Source organism: Grampus griseus (assembly GCF_964374135.1).
Source record: "Grampus griseus genome assembly, chromosome: 15".
NCBI lineage: Eukaryota > Metazoa > Chordata > Mammalia > Artiodactyla > Delphinidae > Grampus > Grampus griseus.
In genome coordinates this window covers 73,833,307-73,851,018 of record NC_139009.1, presented here as the reverse complement: position 1 = coordinate 73,851,018, position 17,712 = coordinate 73,833,307, and the positions used below count along the sequence as shown (strand labels likewise).

Genomic DNA, 17,712 nt, shown 5'->3' with positions numbered 1-17,712 from the left:
ATAAATACCTGGAAAAAAATACCTGAAACCTCTGAAAGGGAACTGCTCCCTAAAATATGGGCAGCTTTGCTTGTGAACGAGAACATCTTTCCGAGAATTCTCTGACGTTCCAGTTGTTAGGACTCTGTGCTTTCCCTGGGTTCGAGGGCCTGGGTTCGATCTCTGGTTGGGGAAGCCAAAAAAAAAAAAAAAAAAAAGAAAGAAAAAAGAACATCCTTCCTAGCCTAGTGAAGGAGGCATGTAAGGTCAGTGTAGGCACCCACTGTCCCCTCTGCTGGGAACCCTCCCCATGCTGTCCCTCTGGCTGATGGCTGATTCGGCTTATGTCCTCTGTGAAGGCCTCCTAAGTCCAGAGATGACCCTCTGCTGTCCTGTCAGTGTCCCCGTGGCAGCCTCTGCAGGAGACCTGAAGACTGCCTCTCCCCAAGGTGCAGGCTCCTCCAAAGCTGGGCTACGGTCTCTTGGTCCTTGTACCCCAGCTCCTAATGTGGTGTCTGGCACGTGGGAGGTGCTCACTAGTGGTTGTTGGCTAATGTGTCAGCCAGGTAGGACGTGTGAAAGTCTGATTTCAGTGGGCAGAGCTTGGAAAGAGCAATGGGAAACCAGTGAACTTGTGGATACCTTGGCTAAACCGGGATACAACATGAGTGTGTGCTGATTACTTACAAAAGTGGATTACAACGTTTCTGACGGCTGTGTAGATATAGACCGACATCTTAAAATTCACATTAAATCCAATCTTTTTGCTTATACTGCATTCTTTTGCTTTTTAACATTCTTTCCCAACATTGCCATATAATATTTTTGTGTTCTTATACAGAGCGGGGCGAAGTGCTGCAGTTACTGTAAATGCCCCAGGAGCCGTGACATCTCGTCCTTGAATTAACCTGTCCCTTCTTTCCCCTAGAGCATCAACCCAGGCGCTGTAGGTGGGCACAGTCTTCAGAAATTGGAGGTATGGGCTGGGCCACTAGCTCCCCCAGCGGGGTCTTCCACAGCATGTCTTCACCTTGGCCATCCCCTTAATTTCTTATATTTTGACCAGAAATGGAAACTTGAATGAACTGTGTCCCTATGGCTGGCTGTGATGTTCAGATGCCGCAGACTCAGCTCTGTGTTTCCACCTGGGCCCAGGCCTGCTCGGGAGTCACCTTTCCTTTTACTGCTAGTCTTTATTTGGACACATTTCTTAAGCACTCAGCATGGGCTGGGCACGCTGTTTCTCATTTTTGGGATTCAAAGACAAAGCAGTTATTGATCCTGCCTTCCCCTGGCTCTGGGCGGCCCCTCTAAAGTCTAAAGCAAACTTAAAAAAGATAGGTCTTTTTGTACACATGCATGGATCCCACATGTGCTGCTGGGGTTCTGACCTCAGCTGGATCTGACCCTGCTTGGCTGCCTTTGGGGTCATAAGAGAAGCACTTCAAGGGATGCTGCAGCCGCATTTTGGCCCCATGTCCCTGCGAGCTCCTTTGAGACCCCGGCAGCCAGCTCTTGGTGGATCAGCTCCACGACACGCTAGACTTTAGGAATAACACCCAGCGTGTCTCTTTAGGAGGGGGAGGAGAGCTGTCTGTCCCTCCTCCAAAGAATCCACCTGCCAAGCAGGATTAGGTGAGGCAGAGTCTGCCTGGCTTGGTGGAAAGGGGGAAGGGGAAGAGGAAGTATCCGGGTGCGACTGGGGCAGCTGTTACCCGGGACGCTGCAAGGAGCCAGGTGAGGCCTCTGCAGGTGGAGGTGCTCTGTGGCCTAGGGATGGAGCAGGGGGCCTGTCCTGGACCCTGGAGGTGGATGTATCATGTCACACCATGGGCATTATGGCATCTCTGTTTTCCTATCTCCCTCCTGATGCTTCTGTGACACCCTCCCTCCCCACTCTCTTCCTTGAGGCCCTTCCCCTTTTTTGTTTTTTTTTGGCGGTACGAGGGCCTCGAGCCTGTCATGGCTCACGGGCCCAGCCGCTCCGCGGCATATGGGATCCTCCCGGACTGGGGCACGAACCCACGTCCCCTGCATCGGCAGGCGGACCCTCAACCACTGCGCCACCAGGGAAGCCCGAGGCCCTTCCCTTTTTATTCACAGCCACTCAGAGCTTAAAAGGGAGCGAGCAGGGCTCCGGCGTCAGCTTCAGCAGGGGCCTGGAATCACGAAATGTGGAGTTACCCCATTCCTGCCTTCCCTGACTCCCCCCTACATGAGAACCGGGCTCCTACTAGCCTCTGCTCTCCAGGGGAGTCTGGGTAGGTGAGGTTGCTTATCACTGTGCAGAATATCAGCAGTGAGGGCACTGCTGACTGACTTCTCAGGGAGAGGCCAGCTCTGGGGATGCCCTGTGCTGTCTGTGACTAGGCAGCCTTGTCCGCATTCGTTATGGTCATAGACTGGCTGCTGTGCAACAGGACTGCTGATATCTTTGACCTCCCCTCAGGTCCAGAAGTGATGTTGAGATGCTGTAGCGTGAAAATCCCTTCTGGATGGCCCCGCAAACCTAGCGCTGGGCAGAGAGAAAGGGTTTGTAGACATCTGAGACAATTTGTGACCGAACCCAAGCTCAGGGTCCTGATACCTGGCTGTGCCTCTCTGCCCCCACTCCCCCTTGTCAGCCCCTCATTTTGGGCTCCGATTCTGGCCCTCCCCTTCCCACCTCACACCTTCTCTACCTCCCCCAGCCCTCCCCCTCCCCCTTTCCCTGCTCTGCTCTGGGGTGTGACAGTTCAGAATCTAGGTGCCAGTGCCTGGAAGAGAGAAAAGACAAACAGTGGGCAATGAGAGAGAGAAGGACTATGCAGAAGAGACGAGGAGCAGTAAAGGGTCAGTCTTGTGTGATAGCGCAAGACTGGAGTTTTCATCTTGCTTTTCTGGTCTATTCCCTAGGACATGAAGTGAGAGTCGCTGTTAAATACCTTCAGTGGACATAAGGGGCTGTATTAGTTTGCTGGGGCTGGCATTACAAAGTGCCACAGACTGGGTGACTTAAGCAACGGAAATTAATTTGCTCCCAATTCTAGAGACCGCTGAAAGTCTGGGATCGAGGCGTCAGCAGGGTTGGTTTCTTCTGAGGGCCTCTTTCCTTGCCTTGTAGATGGACGTCTTCTCCCTGTGTCTTCACGTGGGCTTCCCTCTGTGTGTGTCTGTGTCCTAATTTCTTGTTCATTCTTTAAAATTTTTATTTTATATTGGAGCATAGTTGATTAACAATGTTGTGTTAGTTTCAGGTGAACAGCAAAGTGATTCAGTTATACATATATAGGTATCTATTCTTTTTCAAATTCTTTTCCCATTTAGGTTATTACAGAATGTTGAGCAGCTTTCCCTGTGCTATACAGTAGATCCTTGTTGGTTACCTATTTTAAATACAGCAGTGTGTACATGTCAATCCCAAACTCCCAATCTATCCCTCCCCCCCCACCCTTTCCCCCTGGTAACCATAAGTTTGTTCACTAAGTCTGTGAGTCTGTTCCTGTTTTGTCAATAAGTTCATTTGTATCATTTTATTTAGATTCCACATATAAGCAATATTATGGGATATTTGTCTTTCTCTGCCTGACTTCCTTCACTTAGTATGATAATCTCTAGGTCCACCCATGTTGCTGCAAATGGCATTATTTCATTCTTTTTAATGGCTGAGTAATATTCCATTGTATATATATACCACATCTTCTTTATCCATTCATCTGTCAATGGCCATTTAGGTTGCTTCCATGTCTTGACTATTGTAAACAGTGCTGCAGTGAACATTGGGGTGCATCTAATTTCTTGTTCTTATAAGCACACCAGTCATATTGAATTAGAGCCCACCCTAGTGACCTCATTTTAACTTACCTCTTTAAAGACCCTTCTCCAAATACAGTCACATTCTGAGGTACTGGGGGTTAGGGCTTCAGCATGAATTTTGGGGGGGACACGATTCAGCCCATAATAAGGACCCAGGGTAAAGTTGCAGAGTTTGGGTGGTGGGGGGCAGATTTTGGCATCATTTCAAAGGTGTCTCATTGTAAGTATCCACCTCATGGTGAAAACCTGTGTGTGCCATGGGGAGAGGCGAGGGGGTTCCAGCAGCGCTGAGTACACTGTAGGCATTTGCAGTGTGGCTGATTCTCTTGTAGCAAAGTGGTTTTTGAGGCTGTCACTAAAGGATGTTGTCACAGAACTTTAGGTGGCAGAAGTCATGGAATAAAATGGCAAGTTTAACTGGATGTTAATATTTATGGTATTAGAGGGCTTAGAGTGGAGCCAAAACGGAAGATGTAAGAACTGCCACTGGTTAATTTAAAATGACCGACTAGAAAAGAGTGTCATCTAGGAACTTCCCTGGCGGTTCAGTGGTTAAGACTCTGTGCTTCCAATGCAGGGGGTGTGGGTTCGATTCCTGGTAGGGGAACTAAGATCCCACATGCTGCATGGTGTGGGGTAACGGGGGCGGGGGAGAAAAAAGCGTGTCATCTAGCTAGGTGGTTTTTCTCATTTTGTGTTATAATTGATTTTAAATGGTATCTTTAACCTTTTTGCAGGGGTCCTGTGTATCAAATTGACCCAGCAATCCAACTTCTATGAATTTATCCCATGAAATGATTGAGCAAATGACACAGATGTATGCTGGTTGTTATTAATTGCAGTGTGATTGATGCAATCCCAGCAGCCACTGGGAACTGGTTAAATTATGGTCTCTCCAGGTTGTTGAATCCCGTATGGTTATTAAAGGTGCTTATGTAGATCATGGATTGCAGGGGCTGGGTAGGCAACACGCATGCATGAAACTGGCCTGTGTTGGGAGTGGGGAGTGACATGAATTGTGGCATTTGTGGGGTGAATATGCCAAGTGAAGAGGACAGTGGTTGCTTGGTCCTAGTCGATTGCTGGCCACGTAGAAATGGGCACCCAGTGTGGCCAGACCTTCCCATTTTTAAAATTCATAATTTGGAAGTATATTATATAATTTATTCTTTTTTCTCATTTTAGTGAGATATAATTGACATATACCACCATGTAAGTTTAAGGTACAGTATAATGCTAGATGGTGAAATGATTACCACGATAAGTTTAGTTAACATCCATCATCTCCTATAGATAACCAAAAAAAAGGACAAAGAAAAAAATGTTTTTTTCCCTTGTGATGAGAATTCTTAGGATTGACTCTCTTACAAACTTTCATCGATAGCACACAGAAATGTTCACTGCAGTCGTCATGTTGCCTGTTACATCTCTAAGTACTTATTTATCTTATAACTGGAAGTTTGTTCTTTTTGACCACCTTCATCCAGTTGCCAGACTTTTCTATTTTTTTAAAAAGAGAAGTCAGAAGTCTGGGTTTTTCTGGGAAATGCCCTGGTTTTTAAATGTTGGTAAGTACCTAAAACAAAGTGAGCCCATTGTGTAGTACTAATAAGATTTAGCTGTGAGCTGGATCAGTCATTAGGGCCCCCACTTCCTACTTCTGAGGCGGAATGTTCTCAAAGTGTGTGCTGGGCCGGCCGCATCAGCGTCACCTTGGAATTGTTAGGAACGCACAATTTTGGGCCACACTCCAGACTTCCTGAATTAGAAGCTGTGGGGTGGGACTTGGCAATGTTTGGTCTAACCAGTCCTTCCAGGTGATTCGATGCACACTCAAGTTTGAGAACCATTGGTCTCTATTCTTGGTCACCATTCTGGTCCCTGTCCTTGTATTGCCTCTGAGTGTTACCTCAGGTTGCCAAAGATTCCTTTTTCTCCTCAATTAAGAGCATCTGTTGCCATATCCCCACTGGGCAGTTGTTCTTTTGCTGCCTTGTAGTGGCTTTTTATGTTTATTTAATTCTTAGATTGGTGTCTAACTTTCCATGTGTTTGTTTATTTCAGCTCCCAAACTAGCATGGAAACTCCTAGAGAGCAAGGTTCTTGATTTAACTTTTTTCTTTTTTTTTTAAATGAGTCTAGCACAGTGCCTTGCACGGGTGATATTTCCTAATTGGAAGGTACTTTCTGAAGATCGTTGTTTTCTCATCACTCTGTCCGACCACGCTGTCTTAAACAACCAAAACCGCAGCATTGACTCTGCTGATTTGTTTCTGTCTTTTCCCTGACTTCTTCCCCTGTTAATCCTCCCAGAGTAACTTCTTTCCTGCCACCAGGGCAGGGAGGCTGGTTGCACAGTAATGGCAGGGTGCCTCTCCCAGCTTCCTGGTGGGTGGCTCCAGGGCCAGCAGCAGTGCAAGTTGGACGCACCTCATGGGGGCCGTGAGGTGTGTGCTCATAGGCTGTGGGGTGCCCTAGGGAGGCCTTCCCTTCCTTTCTAGGAGTGGTTTCCAGTTCTGTGGCACAGTTTTATAGCTTCTCTCCAAACCAGCCCTGAACCTCGAGAGCACCATGTAGACTGAAGAGCCTGAAAATGAAGGTGCCTTCCAGGCCTTCTGCTGCTGGTAGTTGAAGTGACCCACTGCAGGAGGGGTGGGCTCTCGATGTGGCCTCTGCTGGAGGAGGCCCACTTTCTGCAGCCACTGTGGTGACGTGACTGCTAAAGAATGTGATCTATGGGGGAAAGGTACAACAGTATTACTTTCTAATTGCTATCCAGCTTACTTTAATAAGCATATTAGCATTTGAGCTGATTTTCAAGGAAAAGCTAGGATTTACACAGGCAGAGGAAACAGGGGGAGATATTTCAGCTGGGCCAGCAGTGTAGGCGAGCCTGGCCTAAAGCACGCTGCGCTGGCCGAATGGGGGTGGGCTGGGCTGTGCAGGGGTGATGTGTGATGAGGCTGGAGAACGAGTGTGAGGTAGGGACATCACTGCATGCTCTGAGGGCAGGGGGGCAACACTGGTGTTTTCCAGGGGAAGTGAGAGCATAAAGAGCAGAGTTGCAGGACATTTCACCTGGTAGCTGAGTGTGGGCTGGACGGGGCCGAGACACGGGTCACTTCTGCAGGGGTGTCAGAGGTAGTTAGCCTCTTGGCTGACAGCTTCAGTTGTGTTAGCCCTGGACTCTGGGCCATCAGGAGTGAGACACGTGGGGTCTGGGGAGTGAGACAGCTTGGGGAGGGGGATAGCTGCCATTTAGAGTTGTTCTCTGTGCGGACTTGATCGTGAGCATCATCTAGGTCGTTGTGTAAAGGAAAACCTACCATGATTGCTGATACTGGAGAAAATGCAAAGTAAGAGAAAGGCCAGAGGCAGGTTGGACTCTAGAAGTGTTGGCTGGAGTAGACACACACAACGTGAGAGCTGTGAGTTTCAGTTTTATTTGGGGACTTCCTGAGGACTATAGCTTGGGAGGCAGCCTCTCTGACAGCTCTGAGGAACTGCTCCCAAGAGGAACGGGGAGCAGTCAGTATAGATGTGATTTTGACGATGGCGGTACATTGGACCAAACACACATTTTGGTAAGAAGGCTGCTGCTAGGATGAAAGAATCCAGGTTTGCAAAAATTTTCTCCTAAAAATATCTGTCTGAAGGCCTGTTCTGCCAGTTTTCCCAGAGCACAGAGTGCCTCGTTCCTGATCTCTTCCTTGAGGTCAGGCTATGTTAAAGGTCAACAATTGCAGTGGCTAATGACTCAATCCTGGTACAGCCAGATGGCTAGTGACATTGTTTACTTGGCAGTGCCCCCTCATGATCATAAGTTTAATGTAGGTTTGGAAGGCATTTCCTGACTATTTTGTACCACAGTGCTAGGAATGCTCATTCCTAGGCCAGGCCGGGATTTTGCTGGTAGGCCATTCAATGTGCTATTACTGGACTAGGCCCTGTTAACAGTAGCGAAAAGTCTCTGGACCACCTGTCTTACTAGTCCGTGATGGTCCAGGAAAGATTCCCTCTTGTTGCTTCCTTCCATATCTACAGTTACACTATTATAATCATTGATCTCAAATAGAGCTATATATTGGGTCAATTGTTTCAAGTTGCCTAGTTATCGCTTTTATGGGAGTCTCAGTAACACATTTTGTAATGCAAGAAACAACGATCTTGTAAAATAGGTAGAATATAAGTAATATAGCTAGTAGCATTAATAGGGCCAAAAGTAAGAATTTAAGCCAAGAATTTCCATTCGGTGCAGGCTACTATATTCCCAGTTGCCTGCCCAGTCTGTTCCACACCAGCACCAGCCCAATTTCCTAGTGTTATTAGTTTGATTAGCCTTGGATGGTTTAATTGTTCCCAACATAAGGGGACTTTTCAACTTAAATGATCACAGCCTGGTGTTAGCCATATAAATCCATCCCATAACTGAAGGAGGTTCTATTCTTTGACTGAAATTTAGCTCATTGCTCTGATTGGGCTTGAGTAACTTTTAAAGAAAATTCATATTTATGGTCACGGTCAGAACAAGTATGATTCCCATCGAGTGATGTCAATAATGGCCCGAACGGACCTACAGCCTGTCTTTCTTCTAGAATAAATTTCCTAAGGGCCATCCAGTTAGAGCCTTAGAGAAGAAAAATCCACCAAGGTAACCCCAAAGTACTGGATGTAGGTACTTGACCATAAACCCAACACTTGTATTAATTTTTAAAATCTGCCTGGGATTTGTGACCATGATAGAAAAACACTGATTTATGCAAAAGTCCAAGAAATTAAGAAAACACTGTAAATAGTCATGTAGGTCAGGTCTGGCATCTTGAGATAGCTGTCTACTTCGGATGTTATCTTCTTGTCCTGCTGTGGGTATAGTTTTCTCCTCTGTTTGAACACTGTTTTAAGGTGATTTTGAGGTGAGCAGTCCTCTCAATAGACCAGTCCAGTGCAGGGGCCCTTCCTAAGTGGGAAATATGAATCCAAGAGTCAATTCCCTTCAGTTTCACTTCGCATGAGCTAGTTAAGAGTACCCGATAAGGGTCCTTCCATCTAGGTTGGAGATAGTTCTTTAAATGATGCCTTTTCCTGTATGCACAATCTCCTGGTTGCAGCTCATGGGGCACCTGGTCTTCCTCCAAGGATAGAATACTGAGATAAGCTTCAGAAACAAACTTGGAATGTCCTTTTAATAATTCATTTAAACGTAACAGTCATGTAATATAACCACAAGGAACTCTCTGGGAAGTGGGTAGAGGCAGTAAATACAGACCTCAGTGAACAAAACGAGCATTTACCATTCACTGAAACATAATCTTTTTCTCTCTAAAATTACCCTAATCTCTACCACATACAGCCAAATTAAGACTAATTTGTTTGCAAAATAAGGCTGGTTAATGGATCACATAGGCTCTTTTAAACTGGCTGGGCTGGAGCTTTTCATAAGGAACCTCAGGTTGAGGGTTTTTTTTTTTTTTTTGCTGTATGCGGGCCTCTCACTGCTGTGGCTTCTCCCGTCGCGGAGCACAGGCTCCGGACGCGCGGGCTCAGCGGCCATGGCTCACGGGCCCAGCCGCTCCGCGGCATGCGGGACCTTCCCAGACCGGGGCACGAACCCGCGTCCCCTGCATCGGCAGGCGGACTCTCAACCACTGCGCCACCAGGGAAACCCCCAGATTGAGTTTCTAAAAGGCCTCCCAAGACCAGGAAAGCCACACCTAGGGCTTGCCACAGATTCTGCCTGTGATTTGGGTGAATTCCTGTGTTCCTGAGGTCCCCAGAATATCTTGCGATTCCTGCACCTGTCAGGAGGTGACCTTTCTTATTCATCTGATAAGGCTGCTGGGAACATAAGTTTCCCAATTTCTGGAGGGATCAGGTAGAGAGAAAAGATAAATGTTTCAATTCTGCTTACAAAGATATAATTTACCATGTGGCTGTAAGTCATAATTAGCTTGAGGGGAAAGGTTTCCTTATATCTGGAAAACACAGATTAAAAGTCAGTAATATTTCAGACAAAAACTATAAAAATTATGACGATATTCACCAGTTCACTCATTCCTATGTAACTGATCTTTTTTGCTAAGAGTTTTATGAAGCCGTCAGGCTTTCCATTAGGATTCTTTAATTTCTTACTCAGTTCAGTGGTACGATCCAAAATTTATCAGAAATCTGTTCTTGTCAGAAAGTTCTTTCTATGAATCTTCTTGAAGATGAAGGATTTTTTGCAAAAGCACCAAAGTAAAGCAATAACTGTCTATAAATGAGAAAATTCTTTGAAAGGCATAGTTTAAACACCTGATTACAATGCAATTGGCAAGGAAACTTGGCTACTGCTGTGACATACAGCGTTTTTTCCTTTTCTCAGTCTCAGGAATTGGAGATGGTCTGATAAGATAAGAATTCCTGTGCACAGGGAAAGAAATACAAATTTTTCCTAGAAGGACTTGTTCCCTTAGGGTCAGAATTCTGAACAGATGTTTTATCAAGCTAGCTTTCTCTAAGTTAACTGCGTATGCAAGAAAAGAGCCACATTTGGGCCATTTTCAGTGTGATATTTCCTTTAATACCCAATTAAATAACTAACTTGTAAGTATAAGTTTCGTTAAGTACATACACCTGGCTGGAGTGTTCGCTGGAGGCTGGATTTCTGATGCCCCTTGTTTAGGAATGACTTTAGGCCTGCCCACCTAGTCACCCAGTCCAGACTGCCCAGTGTCTTTCAACTGAGCAAATCCCAGTGTCTTTCAGCTGGGCTCCCCCAGTATCTTTCAGCTGGGGGGAGGCTACCTTTTTTCCCAGTGTCTTTCAACTGGTGGGCTAGGTACCTGTTATATATCACCAAATAGAGCTCAGGATCATCAACCAATTATCAGGAGATCCAAGAACCAGGGGAGGCTTACGTAAATTCGTTTGGACCTGCTGAGGAGGTGGATGGGCACAAAGGACCCTGCTGGTACCAAGGCTCTGGATCCTTATAGAGTTCAGGTGAAGGAGAGAAGTCTGCTCTGGGTCCCTTTGTGGTGGTTAAAGCTGTTGACTGAAATAAAAACACTTGTGAGAGATGTGTTTCAGTTTTATTTGGGGAATTACTAGAACTATAGCCCAGGAGGCAGCCTCTCACATAACTCTGAGGAACTGCTTCCAAGAGGTAAGTGGGGCAGTCAGTCTATAAGTGATTTGACGAAGGGGGTACGTGCAACCAGGCACACATCTTGGTAAGAAGGTTGATGCTAGTCACAAGGAACAGGTGTCTCTGTTAATGATTTTAGTGCTTTTCTAAGTATGGGAAGATGCTAGAATCCAGGTTCATAAAACATTTCTCCTAAAAATATCTGTCTGAAGCCCTGTTCTGCCAGTTTTCCCAGAGCACAGGGTACCTCATTTCTGATCTCCACCTGGAACTCCTTTCAGGATGTGTTGAAGGTCAGTGACTGCAGTGGCAAGTGACTCAATCCTTGTAGAGCCAGATGGCGAGCGACATTCTTTATGGCAGAAGCAAATACAGTGTGTAGCCATTTTGTGAGCTGCTTACCACATATGCCTAATTAGGCCCAGTAGCCGGTCCAGATGTGGTTAAGTGTGTGAAGTTAGCTTTATTGTGCTTTTCATTTCGTTCTTCATATCATTCTTCATAGCTTATTGCTCCTGGGGCTTGTCTGTCTTGTTGGTCTTGTTTATCTTGTTTTCCTTTTAACAATTTAAAGGAAAATTACCTTTCAGGGCAGTAGAAATGAAAAGAATGGAAATTTCTAGGAAGGGACTGAGACAGTCCTGAAGCACTTAGCAGAGGTTGTAACTTTCACTGGGCCTTAGAGATGGAGAGATTGGTGTTAATTCTTATCATTACCCCAGCATGGTGTGGGATTTGGGGAAAGGAGGTGTGCTAGTCTGCTTGGGCTGCCATCACAGGCTACTATAGACTGTGTGGTTTAAACAACAGAAATTGATTTCCTCACAGTGCTGGAGGTTCACAATACAAAATCAAAGTGCTGGCTGGGTTGGTTTCTGATGAGGCCTCTCTCCTCAGTTTGCAGATGGCTGCCTTCTTGCTGGTTCCTCACATGGCCTTTTCTCTGCACAGAGAGAGAGAGAGGTCACCAATCCTATTGGATCAGGGCCCCACCCAAATGACCTCATTTAACCTTTCTTTTTTTTTTTAAAGACCACATATATATATATTTTTATAATTTTTATTTATTTATTTATTTATTTTTGGCTGCGTTGGGTCTTCATTGATGCGTGTGGGCTTTCTCTAGTTGCGGCGAGCAGGGGCTGCTCTTTGTTGTGGTGCGCGGGCTTCTTATTGCAGTGGCTTCTCTTGTTGTGGAGCACGGGCTCTAGGCACGTGGGCTTCAGTAGTTGTGGCACGTGGGCTCAGTAGTTGTGGCTCACGGGCTCTAGAGCGCAGGCTCAGTAGTGTGGCACACAAGCTTAGTTGCTCCGCGGCATGTGGGATCTTCCCGGACCAGGGATCGAACCTGTGTCCCCTGTGTTGGCAGGCAGATTCTTATCCACTGCGCCACCAGGTAAGCCCAACCTCATTTAACCTTAATTATCATCTCCAAATACAGTCATAGTGAGGGTTAGAGCTTCAGCCTATGAATTGGGGGTGTGGGGGGGCACAGTTCAGTCCACATCCATAACAGGAGACAGATGTGCTCAGTCAGCCATGAAGTCAGGGCAGGATATGGGCTGGGTGGAAGGGGTGGGTGGTCGGGGAACCTGACCAAGGGAGGAGAGGGCTTGGAGGGTGTGCAGGAAGGCGGTGGCAGGGATTGCAGAAGAAGAGGCCCAGTCTGCCTGGTGCGTTCTTCCAGGTTCCCGTCCTGTCCTCACCTGGTATTCCGGAATTGTCATCATTTACAAAACGACACTTCTTCAGGTCAGAACATCCCTGAAAATCAGTTTCTCTGGTCCTTATGCTTGAATCCTTTGTCTGAGAAGAACTCAGGTCCAAGTTTTGAGAAGCACCTTTCTCCCCCTGAAAAGCAGACCTCATGTTCAGAGATGTGTGTGGAAGCTTTAGTTCCCAAGTCTGGCACCATCTATTAACATGACAGAAAAGGAGCAGGACTTTCTCCGTCGTCTTGCCATGAGGGGTCGGTCTAGACTCTTCCAAGGGCATAGTCCCCTTTCAGGTAAAGAAGGAGAAGCGATTTTTTTTTTTTTTTCAGTACACGGGCGTCTCACTGTTGTGGCCTCTCCCATTGCGGAGCACAGGCTCCGGACGCTCAGGCTCAGCGGCCATGGCTCACGGGCCCAGCCGCTCCGCGGCATGTGGGATCTTCCCGGGCCGGGGCACGAACCCGCGCCCCCTGCATCGTCAGGCGGACTCTCAACCACTGCGCCACCAGGGAAGCCCCTGGAAAAGCGATTTTTAAGTGTGGCTGGGAAAGGGGGAAATAAATGAGCTTGAGGGGGACGTCCTGACTGCGTGGATACCCAGGTGAGGTGGGAGAGGCAAGGACCGGAAATCCTCAAGGTGTCTTGAAAAATTATGCGGGCGGAATGTTCTGAGGATGAGAGAGATCTTCCCCTCTGCTCCCCAACTATACTTCAAGGGACCGAATGGCTCTCAAAAGTGAACTAAGAAAAAAAGAAGACGCAACAACCCAACGCCCCAGAAGGTGAGGGCTGCGCCTGGACAGATGCCAGGGGCTTTGTTTGAGAGCTGGGCGGCTGGGGGCGGGGTGAGGTGGGGCTGACGGGAGCCGCATAATGGGCGGTGCCTTTCATATTCAGAGCAGCCCTTTGATCGGAGGGCGGTGAAAGTGCTGGAAAGTGGAGAGGCTCGAAGGGAGTGGGAGGCCTTTATCTTCGACAAAAAAGGCATCTGCCGGACCCCAGCCCCCTCGCCCGCCCCTTCAGCCTGTGGGCTCCCGCAACAATGTCCCAACTGGGACCTGGGTCTCCCCACAGCTGAAGAAGTCTCGGGAAAGAGAAAGAAGTCTGCTGCACGTGTTGGACAGAGAGCTTAATGGATTCTTTCCACAAGCCTAGAAAGAAAGGGAGAGAGAAGAGGGGATGTGGGGAGGCAAGGGGAGAGTGGAAAGGGAGACATGGCGGGGAGAGTGGGGAAGGAAGGGTGGCATTTGAACACTGAATTAAACTGTCAGGTAATAAGCTTGTTACTTCTTCCAGTGAACACAACTTTTCAGAAGACAGTGCAGATGGGGTGAGTGTGTGTCATTGGAGGGAAGGGGAAGAGTGAATTCAGCTGACAAGACATGGTTTTGGGTGGACTGATCATGTTTTTTCTAAAAGACAGTATAATAAAAGACAAACACTGAAGTGAAAGGAGAAATCTGTCTATCTAGCTGTGTTTTTGAAGGGGAAAAGTAAGTCCCTTTAAGTCTTTGCACTGTTAGAAACTTCATGCTAATTGGAGTTTTATCATAATTGCAATAATTTCCACTAGTTCTTCCTTTCTTACTGTCTCTTAACCCCTCATACAATCTCAACCAATGCAGATTAAGAGACTTGAAACAAAACAATTGCTTTTTGGCCTGGAGATGAGTATTTTCGGCTTGTGGATGATTTTTTGAGTCTATTCTGTGGAGTAGATGTACTCTTTGGGTGTAAATCTCGTGGTTCACCCAGTGCTATACCATTGAGTCAGATGTCCACCCAGGTGTAACTGGCATGGCCTGGGGAGGGAGGGGACAGGCAGAATCACATCCTATGTAGGGCTGTCTCTTCAGGGGCTGTGGTTTGGGTAGAGGGTTGGGGGAGGAGGGAGCACAGTGATTTGGCACTTCTGGAACACCTAGCCGGAGAAAAAAGTCTGAAATAAGAGGATGGTTTTGTGGAGTTTTTTCCCCAGTGGTGGAAATTGACCCGACACAGTGATCTGGGTGAGGGCCATTAATTAACAGACATGGAAGGCTCCGTGGAGCCTCGTGGCCTGTGCTGAGGGGGGAGAAACAAGGGAGGCAGAGAGGACAGAAAGTGAGACCAGGGCGTCTGCTTCCCTTGCTTCCTGAGATGGAGAAACTCAAGGACTTATAAGTAGATGACCGTCTGAGGTCATCACATCCAATCTCCTGCTCTGTTGGGGGCAAGAATCCTCTCTATGCGGTCTTTCCAATTTTTTTTTACGGCTTCATTCACTTTATTTTTCTCATATAAAACTATGTGGTGACTACAGCTGGAGCCTGAGTCCTCTGCACGGAAACTCTGGTGTGGGTCTTTGCAAGATGGTCAGTGAATTCCTGATACGGAGAGTTGGTGAACACTGTCTCTTTCCAGAGATCAGGAGTGAGATAACTGTAGGTCTTGGAAATGGCATCAAAAGTGGCCTTGGCAAAGTTGCCCAGGGTGGCAGTGCAGCCCCTGGCAGAGGTGTAGCAGTCGTCAGTTGCAGCGATCATCAGTAGCATCTTGGGCACAGGGGCTGAGACGATGCCAGTACCCCTGGGGCCAGGGATAAGGCACGTGAGCACAGAGCCACAGCGGCCAGTCACCTTGCAAGTTACAGTATGGGACTTGCTGATTTGTTTCCCCAGTAGCCTCGCCACACGGCCATGATGGAGAGCTTGGCCAGAATGGTGGCCCCATGGAAGGCAGTGGCTATCTGCTTAGAGCTCTTGACACCCAAACCGACATGTCCGTTGTAATCCCCAATGGTGACAAATGCCTTGAACCTGGTCTGCTGGCCAGCACGGGTCTGCTTTTGCACAGGCATAATCTTGAAAACCTCCTGCTTGAGGGATGTACCTAGGAAAAAGTCAGTGATCTCAGATTCCTTGATGGGCAGAGGGAAGAGACAGCTCTCCTCCAGGGACTTGATCTTCAGGTCCTTAACCAGGCGGCCCAGCTTGGTGACGGGGAGCCACTCCTGCTTCTCAGCCTTGCCTCCGTGTGCTCTGAGGCCCCGACCCTGGCTGTGACCCTGACCCCGGACGCCGCTGCCAAAGCTTCTGCGGAAGTCACCGGGGCTTCCCATTCCAGGGCCCCCAGGGGCCTCTGGGCCCTCTCCCAGCACCGGCGTCATACGCCATTTGGTGTTTTTACGAAGAAGAAGGGTCATTCCAATTTTTTTTTTTAACATCTTTATTGGAGTATAATTGCTTTACAGTAGGGTGTTAGTTTCTGCTCTATAACAAAGTGAATCAGCTATACATATACATATATCTCCATATCTTCTCCCTCTTGGGTCATTCCAATTTTGATTGAACAGTCCCAGTGTCAGGGAGAGCTCTGTTACAGTTCCCCAGGGAACATCCTTGTGCACTAATGAAACAGGAGGGAGAGGGGCAGGGCACAACCTTTAAAAGAATGACATAGCCATAGGACATGATGAAAACTAGTGAGAACCAACTGGGTCCAAGATGGCAGAAGACTCGACTTCCAGTGGACCTTGAGCCTCATTATAATATATTAGCATATGCTAATGAAACACCCACCGGCGCCATGACAGTTTTGAGGCCCATCATAAAAGGCTGAAAAGTGGGCCGTGGCCCAATTCCTGGAAATCCCCGCCCCTTCCCCCAAATAGTTGGAATAATCCTCCCACTCATTAGCCTATGAAATTACCCAGCCCATAAAAACTAACCACCCCATATTTCGAGGCCTCTTGCTTCTTGCCTTTCAGTGACCCACACTCTGTCTGTGGAGTGTATTTCTCTCTAAATAAGTCTGATTCTTACCTATCACTTCATCTTCAAATTCTTTCACGATGAAGAAAGAACCTTAAATTCACTGGCGACACTATCATATTTATTACACACTTGTGCTTGTATTTCCATAGGTGTGATTCCTAGAAGTGGGACATGTACTTTTTCTCTTTTCATGGCTGCTCACAAATTATGCATGTGTGGAAACACACACTGTATTGATACATACAAAAATGAGTACATGGCAATCATGGCGAGACAGGGAGCTCAAAAAGAAGGAAGGACTTTCTAATAGTTAAAAATGTCTCACGATAGAGCAGAGCACATGACTTGGGGTAATAGGGGTTCAAAAAGTAGAGCTTGGCACACTCTGGAGACCACTGGGAACCTCTCCAAGGAGGCAGATCCCCCACTGGTGGCTTCTGTGAGTCCTTCCAAATACAATGCATTTTCTAGGTGAGGCTTGGAGAACAACAAAGGTTTTGCAGGACCCATTCAGAAGCACTCTGAGCCCATCTCCTTGCAGAGGATTGCACTGGGCTCTGCCTGTCCTCTGCTGTAGACACAGGCCTATCTACTGTATCCCCAGCTGGGATGGCCTGGATGCCGCTGGGACCCTCCCCTGGTGCCCTCAAGAGGTAAATGGGTTTTTCCCAACAGGTCAGAAGTCCTCCTATGAGCCCAAGGGGGACACCCTGAAGCCAGCAAGAATGGCTGGTGGCAAAGCTTTAGGCAAAGCTGCTATCTGCATGTTGAGGACAGAAATCTTTACAGGTTTCAAGGGAAGTAGCCTGGTTTGCTCTAAGGTCTTAGAGGCTCTTGGCGTCACCTTTTTTTTTTTTTTTTGGATGTGGAGGACCAAACTATAGTTCTGGGGTGAGGAAGTGACTGTGATGGTTTCTCTCTGGGGTCTTCACCTGGGCCTGAGCTCCCACTGAGTGTTCGTGGTTATCCTTTACTGCCCTCTGTGACCTGTTGCCATCACAGACCCTTTTGTCCTGTTGCCCTGCCAACAGCCATGCCTCAGGGCAGGGGCCCCATCTTCCTCCCCAAATGCAGTTCCACCTCCCGGAGGACGGCTGACTGCAGCGTGGGGGAGGGATTGCTGCTGCTATTATTATCATTATTGCTATTACTATTATTGTAAATACATTCTGCTGATCTCTTTGTTGTCCCCTCCAGGCGCTCAGAGTTCTAATATTCCACCACCTCCACCTCTCATCCTCTCTTCTCTAATGCATCTTGCTTTGCCCTCAGGTGCTGTTAACAGATTGACAGTGAGTGACAAGGACCTGTGTGAAGGTGTCTGTTACCCAGCAGTTTTTCT

At 47.5% G+C, this 17,712-nt stretch overlaps 1 protein-coding gene and 1 pseudogene across 2 annotated transcripts in view; one reads left to right on the top strand and one right to left on the bottom strand.

The window, feature by feature from the left end:
• The window catches only part of TRABD2A (TraB domain containing 2A), a 53,990-nt gene that overhangs the window by 11,415 nt on the left and 24,863 nt on the right, over positions 1–17,712 (top strand). Inside the window, 2 exon segments of the mRNA XM_082672763.1 lie at positions 13,513–13,641; positions 17,046–17,179. Of these exon segments, the coding sequence (XP_082528889.1) occupies positions 13,513–13,641; positions 17,046–17,179 (263 nt within the window).
• Positions 14,901–15,770, bottom strand: LOC309833680 (small ribosomal subunit protein uS5-like; annotated as a pseudogene). The gene has a single exon. The product of its transcript is annotated as a small ribosomal subunit protein uS5-like (transcript).